Source organism: Antedon mediterranea, chromosome 6 (assembly GCF_964355755.1).
Source record: "Antedon mediterranea chromosome 6, ecAntMedi1.1, whole genome shotgun sequence".
NCBI lineage: Eukaryota > Metazoa > Echinodermata > Crinoidea > Comatulida > Antedonidae > Antedon > Antedon mediterranea.
In genome coordinates, this window is record NC_092675.1 from 3,427,887 (window position 1) to 3,446,693 (window position 18,807).

General features: G+C 32.8%; 1 protein-coding gene across 2 annotated transcripts; it reads right to left on the reverse strand.

Moving 5' to 3' along the window:
* Nucleotides 1-516: 516 nt before the first annotated feature.
* LOC140051810 (tyrosine-protein kinase CSK-like) lies at nt 517-18,648 on the reverse strand. Of its 2 annotated transcripts, XM_072097127.1 has the most exons (12): nt 18,523-18,648; nt 14,912-15,022; nt 13,484-13,703; nt 11,212-11,290; nt 10,439-10,465; nt 8,766-8,831; nt 6,436-6,538; nt 5,805-5,889; nt 5,198-5,271; nt 4,560-4,755; nt 3,899-3,985; nt 517-2,373 (listed from the first exon to the last, which is right to left on the reverse strand). In XM_072097127.1, exons 2-12 carry the CDS (start codon nt 14,965-14,967, stop codon nt 2,200-2,202), a joined length of 1,167 nt encoding a protein of 388 aa, XP_071953228.1. In that variant the 5' UTR covers nt 14,968-15,022; nt 18,523-18,648; the 3' UTR covers nt 517-2,199. The 2 variants fall into 2 exon arrangements, with proteins under 2 accessions (XP_071953228.1, XP_071953229.1); XM_072097128.1 differs by lacking the exon at nt 10,439-10,465.
* Between the last annotated feature and the right edge of the window lie 159 nt (nt 18,649-18,807).

Consider the following 18,807-nt stretch of genomic DNA (forward strand, 5'->3'; position numbering starts at 1 on the left):
GCATATAAATTTTGATAGTTTCAAAATGGTAAATAGAAAGCATGAATTGAATCTTTTTTATTCATTTCATTTATATAGCGCTTTTCCAAAAGATCAAAGCGCTTTAACATACAAAAATGCAATGAGTTACTGTAAATCTTCTAATAGTAACCCACACTCTAATAACAACCCCCCTTCTAATAGTAACCCACCTTTATAAGTCAATCTATAATAATAACCCACTACTGATATAGTAACCCATGGGGGTTACTATGAAGACTGGTCGTTTGTGATGCAGCCGTATTTTGAAAATAAAGGAGATAATGCATGTTGATCTCGGGAGTAGGGGAGGATTAAATGTTTTTGAGTTTATAAAATAAAGTTGGAACAAATTTGTTTATTCGTACAGTTTATTATTTTGCTATGAGTAACTGACCGGAAAAGTTGGGGTGGGTTACTATTTTCAGGTGCCTAATTTAAGATTAGTAATAGTAACCCATTACTCTAATAGTAACCATACCCCCCCCCCCCCACCCACTTCTAATAGTAACCCACCCTAAAAAACAATCAAAGAATAATAACCCCGGGTTACAATTAGAAGATTTACGGTACCTTCTTAGGTTTGTTAATTTCACATCACAGGTTCAAATTTCGTAAAAGTATTATTACGAGAGGTCAGCGACAAAACATGACCTGCAGGTTGATCCAACTGATAGGATTGTTTATTGTGTGGCACAGACATGCAAATTAGCAATCATATTGCTTAAAATCGTATGCATGTTGAATTAATTAAATATTCTAAAGCATTATACATATCAGTTGGATTAGCCCAGATAGATCTCTTCACATGTATAGGAACACACACTGTACACGATTAAATAATTTCTCAATTTTGTGAATTTTTGTGAATCAGTTTGTGAATACAGTTTAAAACAACTGAAATAAAAAGATAACATTAAGTACTACAACTTAAATCTAATCATAAATTTAAAGTAATAAATCTTTGGTATCAAATAATGATGACACCAACAAAATATAATTAAGAAATATATAAAACAATACCAAATTTGCATAAAAGTATAAAACATTGTTGACAACAAAAACAATATAGAACTTACAGCAATTGTTTAAAATGTAGATAATACTTTTTTCGGAAATACCAATTAAATCAATCGAAATGATTATTTGGTCAGATGTTTTTTCTTACTCTTAAGTAATTGTATTGTGTATTCATACATTGAAAACACCAACCATGGTAATGTATTTCCAGGGAAGAGTAAATTGTAATTTATTTATGGTATTTCTGAAAGCCAAAATACTAACATTTTTTCTGAGATTTTACAGTAATTTACAATGCCCCAATAAATCTATAATAATTATTTAAAAAAAAGTACTCATCATATTTTATAAGAATCTGATTTCAAGTTTGAACCAAATATCATTTCAATAATACAGCATTTTCCCAAGCAGATTTAACGTAAATCTAATAAACTGTACAAATGTATCAATTTTAATCATAATTTGAACTTATATCTTTAAATATAAATGTCTATTTATAGTTCTTTCCATCAAGAAAATAGTGTGTTATGTCTTATTGTATCCACCGTGAATGCCTTGAATCATCCTTGTATTATGACAAAATCACTTCCAAAATCTATGATCTGTACTATGACAAATATTCTGCAAGCAACCCTTATATAATAATTATAAACCTGTGTGTGTTGGTATCATGATAACTCTACATCACTTTCCACAATTATACCCACTGTTATTAGGCTTAACAAACAATCAAATACCACTGAATATGTAAGATGTATAAGCCTACAATTTTATAAGTACAGGGAGCTTGTTCGAGATACGTGAAAATCAGGATGTAAAATTGTGGTACGGTTTACGCTGAAGGCAAGAATCAAAATAACAGCATGGGATTCCTCCTCATGTGTTGTAAGCTATATTCTTGTATTTCACACACTTATAAAACATTAGTTTTATTTCTAACATAAAAAACAATTCATCTATAAATATAAAATATTTGATAATTCATAAACAAGACTCGTAAACAGTTTAGCGTCGATACGGAAATGCAAAGCAACAGTTCTTCAATTTTAAAATCTTAGTTGGTCTCGAAAATTTGGTAAAAGTTGTACCGAGATTCTCTGTATTCTCATAATTAAAAAGATACAGTTTATTTAGAAAAGCAAAAAGCGTGTCCGTTGATGATCAGAAGAATGGCGTTAAGCTGTCAAGTTGAGTGGATATGCGATGAAACGTGGGTCGGTTTTCCGGTTGAAAACTCCAGCATTGTTGCATTATTTTGTATATGTGTTCAGGACAATCTTCCGGACTTTGCATACGACAACCTTCCTCAATGTAAGCTATCACATTATCTGCAGGCTAAGAGAAAATAAATAAAGACTTATTTTATTTACATTTAAATAGAGTAAAGCTCTGTCTACACTATCAAACTTAATGTGACAACAAAATGTGATGTGCCCATATATGGACATGATGATGTCATATCACTACCATACTTGGGCATATCACTACCATATTTGAGCGTTTTTTTGTGTAACTAGTTTGATAGTGTAGACAGAGCTTTAGGAGATCAACTGATAAGCGGGGCCTGGCCATTTGATTGGTCATAACATGTGTTATGAATTCTATTAGATGCCAAATTACAGATTGAGAGTACTATTACATGCTCAGTTTTTGTGGACAGTTTGAGAATTTTTAGCAACAAACTTCGCTCATGAATGATAACGAGCACCTTACTATAGTCATTTATTTCCCCCATGTGTGCTGTCTATAACTGATCTCCTACATGGCCCAAATTCTAAACACCACATTTTTTAATGGGTCTAGCTTCAACATTCAATTCAAGATGGATATGGCACACAAGATAAACAAAACAACGATTGTAATTTTCAAACTGATCTTTCATGCACACTACTAAGCAGTAAAGCACCATTATTATGGGACTAATGGAGGAGGAGGTCAAGGGGAGGTCAAGGGGACACCAACTTTAAAGTCTTCTACACGTCACAAAACCTAAGGCTTTCTACACAGCCTAATTTTAACACCATAGTCACCCACATGAACTCTGAATAATGAACCTGAATGTTTTAATGTTTCCTCACCCACTCTTTGTGTTCTCAAGTTGCTATTGTACAGTGTATGCATGAAGGAATTATTTACTTACTTTTATTTGGTTTTTTTCTCCATGGCATAAAGTATGTATGTATATATATATATATAAAATTATTTATTTTTGACATTTATATTGGCAAATAAACCAAGCTAAAACACAAGACAAATATTATATTTTTATTATAAGATGACACTAACTAAATTCTAAAAGTTGATAATGGGTAAAAAAACAAAGGATTTTACCCAAGGATTAAAGGGACATTTCACCAAGCTATTCAATTCCACTATTTTCCAGCTGTTTTGTACTTACATAGAATGTGTTTTTGTACATTGTTAGAGAATGTTAAAAAAAGACAACATAGAAATTATAAAAATAGAACCAGATAGTTTTAGATTGTTATTCAACATTGATTGGTTTACCATACAGTATACCATTTGTATCTTAAATGAAATACAGTACTGTACATACAAAAATGTTTATGATAACATTTTGAAAAGGTTTTTATAAGTATGCAGGGTGAGGATGGAAACTAGTTTGAAATTTAAAAAAGTTTAAAACAAAAAGAAACAAATTATTTCATCCTTTAATAGTACTATATACTTTTACATGGTCATACATAAATTAAGAGAAGTCACTATAAATCTTAAAGTGAGAAGTCAACAAAAACAAAAACAGCAAATATGAAATGAAAAGGCTAATACCGGGATAGAAGAACACATTATTTGTATTTAATTAAATTGACAGTATAATGAATATTATTATCAAACTTACCACTCTTGGGTAGGGTACCCTTCCAAAAGAGTATAACTCCCAAAGTAAGACACCAAAACTCCACACGTCAGACTTGGCTGAATATATCTATCAACAAATTAAAAAACATATAGTATATTTATTTTGTACATAAAACAAATGAATTATCTAAATGATCGGAGTAGTTGAATCACCTTGCCTAAGTACACAGATAGAGAGAGTGCATATAACTCCCAATGTTTTGAAACCAAAGGATCGAGCGCAAGTGAGTGGCCGAACGGTTAAGACAGAGAGACATAACATTGGCAAGAATTCGAGGCTCACTCGCTCCATGGTTCTGATGGTAGAAGTCTTCTCGGATAAGGACTATAAACCGTAGGTCCAGTGTACACAACTGGCTCATGTGCACTTTAAAGAACCTAGTACGTCTTTCAAGACGAGTAGGGGGTTACCCCAGTGTACAAGTACACACACAGCCACTGTCACTCACAGATCGTAGCTGGGCCCTCTGGGAGACCAGTCTTTGACTGCAGAGGTTACCCAGTATAAATAAATAATAAAAACATAAATAAAAGATCAGCTACAACATGATTCATAGGTTCAATGTGCTGTACATACAGTATGCCTGTTACAGATTTAAATGGTAGTAATATTTATACTGAAACAAAATAATTGTTCTTACATTCTTCCTAACTGCTTCCGGTGCTGTCCACTTAACTGGGATTTTCCCACTATCCATCATGACTGTATCATCTTTAGCGAGACCAAAGTCAGACACCTTTGCCGTGTCATCTTCGGATATTAAAATATTTCGGGCGGCTAAATCCCGGTGAACAAATTTTTTACTTTCCAAATAACTCATTCCTGCTGCAATGTTTCTGTTAAAAAAACATTATATAAGCATAAAGATACTATAAGAACTGGATGGCCACCTTCAACGCAATCAAAGCTCTAATGATACACTATAAACAGTGACCAAATGATATGGTTGCACCATATTGGTGAGTTTGAAGTCTCGTTCCTCTACTCAGACACCCACTACACCTGTGTTGCTACATCTTAAGTGTGGTGCAATATCTTAAGTGTATAAACGTGTGAACTTATTCTTATAGTTTAATATGTTTATATTAGTTAAAGAGCTTTGTATCTGTATATGTACATTTGATTACAAAATAAAGAATAAAAAATAAATAAAATGAATTACAAAGCAGGACAAACATCAATCTATACAGGGAAAGCACTGCCGACACATTTGTCACATAAATGAAAAGGTTACCTAAGAAAACCAAATGTTTAAAATATTAAAAGAGGATCACTTACTTTGAAAAATCTAGTTGCTGTTTCTTGGTAACAACAGCCCTTCCCCTTGACCGTAAATAATCTAACAAGTTACCCTGCAAAAATAATGAACAACTTTATGTTATGACAGTCAAGCCCTGTACAAAACCTCATGGTAACACATTTGTTTAGTTAAGTTTTGGATTTCAGAGTTTTGATTCTTTTAAAATCTATCTGATTTGCTCCACGGCCAATGAAAGTCTAGGATTAAGTATGGTAGAATTTAATTGGTCCGATGAATCTCAATTGAAATCTAGTATGTAAATTAGCAGATTAGAATGAAACTGGAATCTGAAATCTGAACAGAACACATATTGGATCATGTGAACACATATTGGATCATGTGAACACATATTGGATCATGTGAACACATATTGGATCATGTGAACACATATTGGATCATGTGAACACATATTGGATCATGTGAACACATATTGGATCATGTGAACACATATTGGATCATGTGAACACATATTGGATCATGTGAATATAAAACATTGAAAAGTATTAGGTTTAAATAACTATAGTGAATGAGATTGTAAATAAATAAAAAAATAAATAAAGTTTCTAACCCCAAAATCAAACTTACCTTTGCCATAAACTCTAACACTATATACACAGGATTTCCAAGGGCTACACCAATCAACTGAACTAGATTACGGTGCCTAAGTTGCCTGTGAAGAAAACAAAAACAAATGTAGGCCTACTGGTACGTCAATTACTAGAGGTAGTCTACACCTCATAACTACCGCACTGAAGTTTTAAAATTGAACACCAAATTTTTTGGTTGAGCACATTGATAATATACAGTTTACATTTTTCGCAATAAATTGACATCCTAACATCGCAATAAATTGACATCCTAACATCGCAATAAATTGACATCCTAACACAGTTGAATGACTAAAAAGGAACTTTCCAACCTCAAATTATGCTAGTATTGTCCATGCGGTTTAGGAGGAGATAGATTAACAAATTTCACGTTAGTGCCTGCTATTATAATAGTAAAGAATACATAATTAAGAAAATAAACCTCCATAGTTGTGCCTAATTAATATTATTCTAATATAGCTTGGATGGATAAAGGGGAATTAAAAGGTGCCCCAATATCGGACTTGTGATTTAGGAGTATAGAAAAACAAATTTTGGCTTCATGCTATTATAATATAGATATTAAAATTTTAGTAGAGTTGTGCATTTTACAATTATTGAAAACTTACGTCATAATTGATGCTTCTGCTAAAAATGGATCCAAATTTCGTTGTGATTCATTCATTGCTTTTAACGCAACTTTCTTACTTTTGTACTCTCCTTCTTTCACCTCTGTGAATTCAGAAAATGGATTAAAATCTTTAATAGAATTTCATCTAATGAAGGATTATCCAAAGCATGGCATATTATTTCTAGCTGCTTATCGTTTTGATTTAGGTTTTTGCTTATCTGATTTGTATTTCAATCAAGATCCAGCCACTGACGTCAGCTGCAACATTGGGTCTGTTTCTGCTGCATAACGCAATTTAACCGGTTATTTTAAAATAGATTAAAAATATATAACAATAACAAGACCGCGTTTCTGCTCAATTTGTGCTCCGAAATAACCGGTTAAATCTATGGGTGGTCGTCGAGCAAAACGTCATCATTACCCAAAATGCAATACACTCAGACGGAAGTAGTAAGTTGGCTGTTTGTTTACATCGACGTCGTCAGTACACACGTGTGTATATCGCCGAACATCTCAAACATGTTAAAATAATAAAATGTTGTCTACAGGTCTACAAGTTTTGTTTTTTGTAAAGCCTACTTACTGATCGCTAATAAAATTAATTCTCATGGCGCCTTCAATAACATGGGGAGGGTCGTGCAGCGCCCGATCGCCTAGGATAATTTTTATCTAGCCTAAAATTCATCAACAAAGGCGATGATGATACGGCCCTTACCACGTGAACGACTGTTGTCTTTCGCGGTCCTACAAAAAACCAAACGGAAACAAAAACGAGACTTAGAATGTTGCAATACCTACCAAACGAGAGTAGATAATTGTTAATTAATTATGATTCATGAAACCCTAACTTTTATAGCAAAAATCATCCGAATTTGTGTTAAAAACGAAGAGTTTAGCCACAAAAACTTAAATCAAACGAGAGTATCCAAGTCATAGAATATCGCACGCACATAGTGCCTTTAATAGAATAATGAGTATTAAACATTGTTTCGCATAATATTATGTACTAACATAAATAATAACACATTTCTATGCTTAATAAAATCATATTTAATATATTATCAAAGGCTCTCATAACCTTTGTTTTCGGTCGATGTGATGTTTTTCTAAAAAAATTTTATAAAACGATCAAATTAAGATTGTTCATTGTTCTCCTATTAAAGGCACTAAGGGCGTGCCATAAATACGCTCGTTTGGATTAAGTTTTTGTTGCTAAATTCATCGTTTATAACATAAATTCGGATGATTTTTGCTATAAAATTTGGGTTTTCATAATTAATTAACCATTATCTACTATCGTTTGGTAGGTATTTGCAACATTTTGAGTCCCTTTTGTTTCCGTTTTGGTGTTAATATAGGACCATCCATACCCTTCGCGAGCGTGTACTAACGCCTCAAATTGCTTAGCTTGGGTAGTCCCCGGAACTCCACCCCAAATTCCTCTTTTACTTTCGCAAAAATGCTCTTATTTATTATCTGTGATTCTTTTCTATTGCCTGCCATCCTTCCCCGTACTTTCTCTCCCTCCACAACTGAATAACATATCTTGTGATTTCATTCATCCACATACATGTTCACTTCTTCGTTCGACTGTCAAAACCACGAGGGAAACACACACCGTATGCGACGGTATCTGACCCGGGGTCACAACTGTCAATCAAATAACCGTTATTTTGTGTTGCAGCTAAGAATTGCTCAGCGATAACCGGTTAAACGGCGTTCTAACACCGATTTAAATTGGTGTTTTTAACCGGTTATTTTGCGCTGCCTTTTAACCGGTTACCACAAATTTGTCCTGTTTCTGCTGCCAAGAAAATGGAGTTAATTTATTCACACCGATTTTAATTTATTCACACCGATTTTAACCGGTTATTTTTATGCAGCAGAAACAGGCCCATTGTCATTTTTTCAAATTCATTTTTCTTTGTATTTATATTTCATTTATTAAATACAATTTGCAAATTATTATTTAGTTTACATTCTTCCGTGTAAAGGTTCTATGTAAACATGAAATTCACTGAAATATTGGTAATTCAATTATTAATATCTCAATATTCCATGTCCCCAAAAAACAACTTATCTTTGAGATAACGATTGTTCTGATGATAAGAATAGTTTCTCGAAATATGTCAAGACATTTTAAGGCAGATTGCCTATTTATCAAATGCCTCATAATCATTATTTTAACTAGAAAGTTCGGTGGAATCATTCATGATTTATCTAACTTATCTTTTCCAGGAATGCCTAACTGTATCTATTATTTCAATTAATCAAACAATATTATGTTTGCCATTAGATAGATAAATTGTTAATACAAATATTATTTACCTCCAAATTGTCCACTTCCTAACACTTTTCCAACTATTATTTCATTTCTATTAATAGCCCAACCCTCTGAAAATATAAACAGGAAAACAATTATAATATAAGCAATAAGCACAATAAATCATAGAACCATTATTAATAAAACGTTGTTATTCATATTCTGCATATGTAAGCATCCTATAGATATTTGTAAAAATGAAATTGCTTTTAAAAACTAAACTACAAATATGTAAGTATATCATTTTTTTTAAATAAGTCAGATATATTGTTCAGTATAAGGTTGAATAAAAGGACAGCCAAACTATTTTTTAATGAATTGATTTATTTCCCTCTGCTGTTTTTCATGCATGAAGCAAACCATTTGCACGTTTTTAATATTTAACCACATTTTTAAACATTTTTTTTTTGCAATATAAAACACAATTTAAAGTTGTTGTTATTCATTACACATACAGAAAGGCAAAGCTCTGTCTACACTATCAAACTTTATGTGACAAAAAAATGTGATGTGCCCAATTATGGGCATAATGATGTCATATCACTACTATTATTTGGGCACCATATTTGGGCACATCCCACTTTGTCAAACTAGTTTGATTGTGTTGACAGAGCTTTACACATATTACTATTACTCAATTCTCAGTGCTGTATCTCCACATACTACAGTATTGTCAGAGTATCATAGAAAAATTCCATAAGCATCTCATGTGTATCAAATGTGTTGAATGTATCATGTAAGTTTAGATTAAGGGTTAGGTTATGGTCCATGATACATCTTCACATGTGAAACACATGTGATGATGTATCATGGAATTTTCTGGTGAAATACCAATACAGTATCAAGAATCGGGTACAATTATAAATTCAGAAAAGGATTCTAGCCACTACTTTTCAGTGTGGCTATTATTAAAACAAGGGAATTCCCTCTTCCCTGATTAAAACAATAATTACATAAATATGTATATGTTTAATAAATATTTATTTGGAAGTTTCACAGCACCTTTAAGCAACAATTAAGCAAAGCACAATGAGATAACACAAAACATCATTACAAATAACAGTACTGTTGAATGGGACTTTCACTTCACACTATTTGAATCTATGTAATTGGTTGTTACTGTACTGTAAGTATACTGTACAACTACTTTAATACTTTGATGGAAGATGTAGAAGATATTATCTTTATTTTCAAAAATCATAAACAATAATGCTATAACATTATACAGATATTGCCTGCTTAGAGGTGAAATATAAGATTTTACATCCCAGAGGGAATGATATTATGTTCGAGGGAATATATATATTCCGAAGCGGCAGCTGAGGGATATATATAATTCCCCGAGAACATAATATCATCCAGAGGGGATGTTAAATCTTATATTTTACCGATATAAAAGGCGATATCTGTTATATTACATAGCCAAGTCTGCTGGGTCGGTGAAGCTAGGCTGAATGGTTGGTATACCTGCCTATTAGACAACCATTATCTGATTTAGTTGATTTATATTTATCAGAGAGTTAGCAATGACTATCTAAAATGTACTATTAATAGTCTACTGTAATTATACTGCTAAAACTATAAACTACACAAAGTACACCAAACAGAATTAAAACACCACCACAAAACAATAACACCACAGAAAATTCTGAAAAGTCTATGATTATTAAATACTAACCATTTTGAAGATGAAACTGTACATTATCTTAAACACAAGAACAAAGTATAGATTATAAATTATGTTAATAATAATAAAAAGAAAATAAATTAGTAAATCATAAAATAATAAACGTATAGTAAAGTTGTACATGCATGTGATTTCAAAAAAGGAAATACAAAAGTAGAGTTGAAAATGTCCTGTTTTTATGCCACAACCATCTTCTGGAGTGAAAACTATTGTAGCACAACAAAAGCACTCTGTATTTCATCTTCAACATGCAAAACTTTAAACAATACTGTTAATAATATAACATTAATATTTTATTGCTAAAAAAACAGAATAGGTATATAACTTGAGGTAAATAAAAGAGTATAGGTGTACAAACAATAATTTAACAACTACTTGTAAGGGTAAGGGCGTGTGGCGCAATGTGTCAGAGGTTCGAATCCAACTCTCGCTGCATTGCTTGTATCCTTAGGCAAGATACTTTACTTATGTTTGCCTCTCTCCACCCAGGTGTATAAATGGGAACCCGGTTTGATCAAGTCACAACTTTGCGCTGATTACTAGCTGCATTATGGGAGTATGTGTTTGAAAAAACGACTGGGGTAATAATGTTCAGCGCTTAGAGGTTTCACAACATTAGGCGCTATAAATCCCGGATATTATTATTATTAATTGTTAACAGTTTAGTGTTTATCAAAATACACCGTTTGGGTACTCTGGAGACAATAGATGCAATTATTAAAATTAATATATATATTTTCCATGCAATCATTAAAATAACTTACTTTCTTTGAAAGCGTAACCTTTCTTTGGAACAGGCGTGATGAGGTTGGAAACTAGACCGTCCGCATCGTCCTCATAATGCTTGTGAAAGAAAAAAAAAATGTTCATATATTTTTGAAAAGCAAATAAAAATTTATAAACTTTTAAAAATGTAAGATATAACATATCTAATACTTAATAAACAAAATTATATAATAATATGTTTGGTAAAATATTATAAATGATCCCCAGTTAGCGGTGATGGTGTATCCCCATACTACGATTCGGGTGTTAACTTGGTTTCTTTGTCTTTGTTCTCTTCCTTTTGTTTTCCACTCTTTCTCTTTATTGACGACAAGCGCATAGAGACATCGTTTATTTGCGCTATATAAATCTATCTATTATTTATCCAAAGGCAAATTACGGAAAAAATGACAATGCTGTGGGTACTATCAGTGGCTGGATCTCAATGGAGATACAAAATAAAAGCGAAAAGCTAAATCAAAACGAGAAGTAAAACAGCCAGAAAAGTTAGCAGAGCTTTCGGGCAACACTAGCCCTTCATCTATCTATTATTTTTTATATTATTTGAATAAATGCCTCGGGCTCGGGGTTAATCCAAATTTTCTATGACTAATTGAGGAAGATGTTTATTTCAAAGGGGGAAATTCAAATTACTACGGTAAGCAAATATGTACTAGAAAAAAATCCTTTCATACACATATTTCCTTTTTTCGTTAAGCGTATTGTTAAATTTATTTTATTGTGCATTCTCTAGTTTCTTTATACAGTACATGTTTATAGTTACAGTGTACAATGTTAACAAATATACCATGGCTATAAAGGAAATACCATTTATAAACTATTATTAAATTACCTAAAAAGGAACTGAATTACAAAGACATCGAACGGCACAAGCAATTCTGTACACTACATACATTCTAGGGGTTATCTAAGAATATCCTTATGCAGTTTGTTTAAAGATTATGATATAAATCTACTGTACAAATATGTTCTTTTGTTAGTGCAATCAAACGCATTATTATTATACACCCATTCAATGTTAGGGACTTCCCCTACTGGGTATAAAGTATATTTAACAAAAAGCTTCCGTATACAGGTAGTACAAATACATTATAATAAACAATGTAAATTATGATGTTCACACAGTAATGACGTACTAAACATAATAACCATTTGAATTACTAACCATCGATGAGAACAAAAACTTATGTTTTTTAACAGTAAGTAAAGTTCAAACAAAGATGTTGTTGTACTGTACAACAAGATTGCAAACTTGCCTACACCATATCTTTAAACGCCAATTTACACAGACGAGTGGTAACGGTAATAAAAATAAAGATTCTATGTTATTCCTCATGACCATTTACACAAAGCATGGAGCGGACGGGCGGTTTCAGTTACCGTTACCGCTTGTCTGTGTAAATTGGTCTTAAGTATATTTCCAAGTACTTTGTCATCAAATGCCTGCACCCTGGTATTAGTCTTTAGTTCACCGTTTCTTTAAATTTCTTCAAAACTTTTTACGATTTAAAGTCAAGTATACTAGTTATGAAATTCCATTTGTGAAATTTTGAAATTTATATTTTTATATTTATACTGGGTAACCTCTTCAGTCAAAGACTGGTCTCCCAGAGGGCCCAGGTGGTGATCAGTGGCTGTGATGTACTAATACATCGGGGTAACCCCCTACTCGTCTCGAAAGATGTACTAGGTTCTTTAAAGTGCACAGGAGCTAGATGTGTACACTGGACCTACGGTTTATAGTCCTTATCCGAGAAGACTCGTTCTACCACCAGAACCATGGAGTGAGTGAGCCTCGAACCCCTGCCGATGTTATGGCTACGTAATTACGGTTCCACTGTCTTAACCGCTCGGCCACTCACTCACTTTTGTGCCAAAAAGTTTTGTCGTCTAGAACCTAAACTACCTTTTACACTACTCTTTACCAAAAATTTCCATATACAGTATTTACAAGTTTGAAATCTTTTAGGACGTGGCACTGTTTTGGTTATGGGATAAAAACACTAACACGGTAGGATTTCAACAAAGGACTCCGTGGTTGGCTTTGACAACAAAACAACCACCTTTTATTTTTAATTTTGCTAAGGATTAATTAAAACAATTGGTATTAAATTCATCTAATTCAGGCACATTTTATATTAACAAATATTTCAACAACAAAAACTAAATACCAGTGAGACTAATGTCTAACTAATCATAATTAAAATCAAGAAAATTATTATAAAAAACAGTAATAAATGAGAATTTTACCTCTACTAATTTAGCCAAATCATCAAAGAATCCTTCTTCATCAATAGTGAGCTTTCGATCTTTATATATGACATGATAATGTTCAACTTTGCCTGAGACACTGACACTTAACGTGTAATCCCCTGGGAAGTGGGTGCTATCCCGTACCAAATACTGACCAGTCTTCCACGGTTTTAAGAGCTGCTCTGCTTCTTCCCGCGATATTTTCCCATGAAACCATCTATTATTTTAAATAAACAATTTAATTTATTGAGAAAAAATATTTTATTAAAACATAACATTCATTGCTACAGAAAAATGGTAGCGTTACTAGACGAAACACTAACCTTGATAGAGAGAAACAAGGACGACCTTTTCTTTTCACACAGGCCACAAGACTAAAGCTCTGTCTACAATATCAAAGTTTATGTGACAACAAAATATGATGTGTCCATATAGTATATGGACACAATGATGTTATATCACTACCAAAGTAAGTCATTCTGCATACAGTATGGTCTTACTTTTGTTTACAAGTGCATAGCCTCGAAAAGAAATGGTAAGGTATGCATGGGCGTTGCCGGCCACCTGACGGCGTGGCTCATGGGCAATATCACCGTCTTGGAGTGACAATTTTTACTTTTCGGTTATGTTCTCCCTTTGAAGGGAAAAAGGCCTATTTAGGTTCATCCAGCTAATCATGTAATACTAATAGACAAATGTCACTAATGACAAATTATGTATTGTTATCATACATCATAATTAAAGTTGTTTATCATTACTGATAGTGATACTGGTATGGGGGGATTGTTACTCAGTTATTAATGAACAATTAGTCGGTCATTCATACAGTACTTTCATTTTGAATAATCATTGAGTCAAGCAAACGATGTGGTTGATAGGTACAGGTATGAAGGAACAAGGCAACATTCAACTACTGGTTGTGCACAACCAGCACTGCCACAACTGTGTAGTGTTAAAAGTCTTAAGCTCTGTCACACCATGGAGGTATAAAATTAGATACCTCCATGGTCACACTATCAAACTTTATGTGACAAAAAAATGTGATGTGCCCATATATGGACATGATGATGTCATATCACTACCATATTTGGGAATATCACTACCATATTTGTGCACATCACACTTTTTTTGTCAAACTAGTTAGATAGTGTACAGGCTTGGTCATTTGAAAATTATAGGTGTGCTACAAATTGCACTGCTCAATAAATTCAGGGATGCTGTATTTTGTTTGGTGTGTAGAAATTTTTGCGTGTTGCCAAATTTAAGCATGTTGTAAATCACACTCTTTAAGGGCAGTTTATGAGTGTGTTAGGTGAGTGATTGCACTCGCTCGCCTTAAAAGACAAGGCCTGAGTGTAGACAGAGCTTTACACGAGCAAGTTTTTTTTAATATCATACATTAAAAAATTGCAATATTATACTTACATCATTGATTCTCCTTTGAGTTTAGGTTGCCGTGTGACCCAATTGTTGTCACTCATCTTAAGGGGTCAGCTATGCATGAGCGATTTATGATGTTCAAACTTGTCTTGTATACTGTAAAAAAAAAAGTATCGTAAAATAATAGTGTTAAGCCATTATACGACACGTACCACACAACGTAACATATTGGTAACTTTTAGCATTTTACTGAATACTAAATTTTGAATAGATACAGCTGCTTTCTACAGTATGTTGTGCATTGAACCATAACTGACTAAGTTTGCTTAAGTGTACTGTATGTAAAAATCAAAATTGGACACAAAAAGGCAAACCAAATCTTTTTAATTGGAGACAGAGCCTGTGTATTATTACAAGTTATGTACTGCTGTTGTAATAAAACAGAAAGACCACCTACAAACAAAATCTTGATTGTTAAATATAATATTAACTTCCTCCTCATAATGATAGCTAATGATGTCATTACGACGTCAACAAATCATTATCTTCCGTAAAGGTGGTTATTATTCAGAAGTGGAAATGTTTAATAATGATTATTTCTTGTTTTTAAAATGGGTGGGAATGAGGTGAATTCAAAGAACAATCAATAAAATAGTACTGCTGGAAGTGCACACGTAAACAAACCACCACTTATGTTATAATAATGTACATTCATTTTAATATTGCATGAGGTAATTTCCTGTATGTAACATAAGGTGCTGTGTTTGGTCAACTAGCATTACCCATAGACTGTATGAATACAAAGCACTGAAATAATATAAAAAAAATATGGACTGGACTGAGGGGCATGGTTCAAAATATAACCTGTGTTCTGGAGACTATCCGGAGAAAAAGTCGAGGGATTATTTCATTTGTGAATTACATACAATGATTCCTTGAAGTGGTATATGTTTTGATTTTATTTAAGGGTATACACTATTTCTCTTAGCCTTAGTGTGAATCAGGTGGATATGGTGATAGAACCATGGGATTCGTAACCAAGCACAAATACAATTCCTGGTATTATGAATAAATAAATAATGAATTAGTTAAACTAAAAAACCATAAAATTAGCTCAAATATTTTCAAAATTTTCATTAAACTAATCAATCAGGTACACATAGTTGATTTGTGCCTAAAAAAATTCAATCCGGTAAAAGAATTGAATTATTACAATGAGTACATATCATTATGTTAATTAATTGCATGACTAATCAAGGTGTTAGCTTTCTAATTTTAAACAGAACGTACTGTACACAAAAACAATTTCTAGTCTACATTTTTATTTAATAAAATTTATCTTATTCTTTTTCAAATTCAGTCAAATGCGTCTCTCAAAACTAGCCTTTTTTTTCCAACAGGACTTGGGTCCTTGAAAAAGTAGTAGTAGTTGGTAGATCTAATAATTCTTGATCCCACCCACTAGTCAAACCTTTCTAAACCAGACTCTCTTTCTAACCAGCCTCTAACTTTAGTTAGAAAGACCAAAATCAGTATATATCTGTACAGTACAGTATTTTAATACAGGTACAGTAAATTATTCAGGAGTTGAATTAAAAATAAATCAGAAACTAATTCCTCGATTATGACTCATCATGGAATAAAATTACAGGAGTTCATGGAAGTACAGTTAACATTGTTCAACCTTCTATGGCAATGGGCGTGGAAGATTAAATAATGTTCTCTTATTTTTACTTTTAAAAGAAAAAAAAAGAAAACATGAGGTGTCACTTTAAAATGTAAAATTTAAGTGTTTAAGATGCACAATACACAAATTTAAAATAGAGATTACCTTGGCTATTCATATTGAACTTGGAAGAAAGGAATCTCTATGTATGCTGGTGTTTATGTGTATAATATGTAATGTATTTAACATTTCTTGTTGAATTAATTAAATTGTATCTAGCATAAATTTGTTCAAAGTTATCTAAAACAGTTATTACATCCTATTAACCTCTGTCTACACTATCAAATAGTTTGACGAAAAAAGTATGACGTGTCCAAATATTGTAGTAATATGCCCAAATATGGTAGCAATATGACATCATCATGTCCATATATAGGCACATCACATTTTTGTGTCACATACAAAAAGTTTGATAGTGTAGACATAGCTTTAAATCAATAATTCTTCGAAAAGTACAAGTACTGTGCTTTCAGTATTTGAATAAAGATTGTAAAGCCTACACTGATTTTGTAATGTGCCTGTAGTACTGTATGCATTGAAGATTGACGACCCAAACCTTATAATTGTTTTATGGTTTTGTCACTACTACTGGTCCACATACTTCTTTATCATTGCCAAGGTAAATAATACTAATTAATCCAGTTTTTAAATAGCCAATCCTGGTACGGTCAATTGAATCTAGAGGTAAAAAACAATTGGAAATACACTTTCGCACTATTTTTAAGGTTAGGGTCACATTTGAAATTGTTTTAATCAGTGTCGTTATTGTCAAACATGACCTTAAGCCTTACAGTATGACCTTAAATTACTATAGGTGCAAATGTCACTGGTAGACTGTGTGCCTTCTTTTGTAAAATATTAGATTCTTATATTATTTTTTTGATTATTAAAAACTAAAGGTTTAGTGGGTAAACAGAACGATATTTGGTGTGGATTAAGGCGAAGCTTTTAGGCCTTCCTCCCCTAAAATTTAACAGCCCTGTTTTTTTACCTCTTTTTAAACAAATAAAATGTTGACTAGGCTTATGCATTGAATGAAAATCAAAAACAAAACACAGTATAAACTATATCTGTGTGTGAAAAACGAAAAAATAATCGACGGTTCCTCAAACAACAACAAATCACTGATTCCAGCAGCAAAATATGATCGTTTGGCGATTGCTGTGCGCGATACATGGGAGAGTGTCATTTCCAGGCAGATTAGACTAGTGGGAGGTGCCATTTTATTATGAATGGTGTGTTGTCATTTGCCTAAATTCGCTTCGTCCCAGGGCCGCCTGTGGCTAAAATGTGTAATTAATGCACTTGTGCATCATCATGGGTGCGTCATTTACAAATAATTACTGATGCAGGGGCAGCGTAAAAAAACCTAGAAGGTACGTCACATCAATGAACGATGGTGTGTCAATGTCCATCACTTTACCACTCAAATTATCATAAACAACATAACATGGTCAAATGACGCACCTCTCCCGGGGTCGTATAGTGGGTCATACAATTGACAAGTGCATAAAGTGTTTTAGTATTTATACCCCCACCCCTGCCCTGGATCCGCCCTGAAAAAAATAATTAAATTCATATAAGATAAAAGTAAATATGTAATGATATTGAAAACACACAGTAATTTTTCCAAATTAAGCTAATACAATTTAGTATCTATAAATCAGAGAAAACTCCACTGTATTATGTATTTACTGTTAACCTGGCTATTTAATCTAGGCTAGGCCTAGCCTGACTGTGAGACGACTTGTCGGCCACGAGAAACACCTTCATCAGCTTGTTGAGATAATCACCAATCTGTTTCTGAACTGACTGACTGACCGACCTATCGGCTGTGTGTGATCATTGAAATATTACATTCACAAATAATAATTTCTATCGTGTTTTTCAGAAAGGATGTACTGACATGCATTTTAAAATGTACACTTACTGTTCTGTGGTTAAAATTTGCCTGGGATTAACAGAAAAGTAATGATGAGTTAGAAATATGCTTTTAGCCTTTTCGGCCTATTTCTGTTTGATCTTCGTCGATGTGTGTGTAATAAAGTTGTTTCCCTTTTTTTGCAGCAGCGTAAAAAAACATACAGGAAGTTTATAATCAAGTTACTTCCGCGTTCCATCAAAAGGCTAGGAGCTGTCGGTTTCAATGGAAATAAATTCAGAAACATCAAATCATTCACAAAAAATATATTTTTGTTAATTTTTTTCTATATTA

Coding starts and splice junctions, on each gene's coding strand:
- LOC140051810 (XM_072097127.1), bottom strand. CDS start 14,967: ATGAGTGACAACAATTGGGTCACACGGCAACCTAAACTCAAAGGAGAA. Junction 8,832..10,438: donor ACAGTTTCATCTTCAAAATG/GTTAGTATTTAA, acceptor TTATATTTTCAG/AGGGTTGGGCTATTAATAGA. Junction 5,272..5,804: donor TGTTAGAGTTTATGGCAAAG/GTAAGTTTGATT, acceptor TTATTTTTGCAG/GGTAACTTGTTAGATTATTT.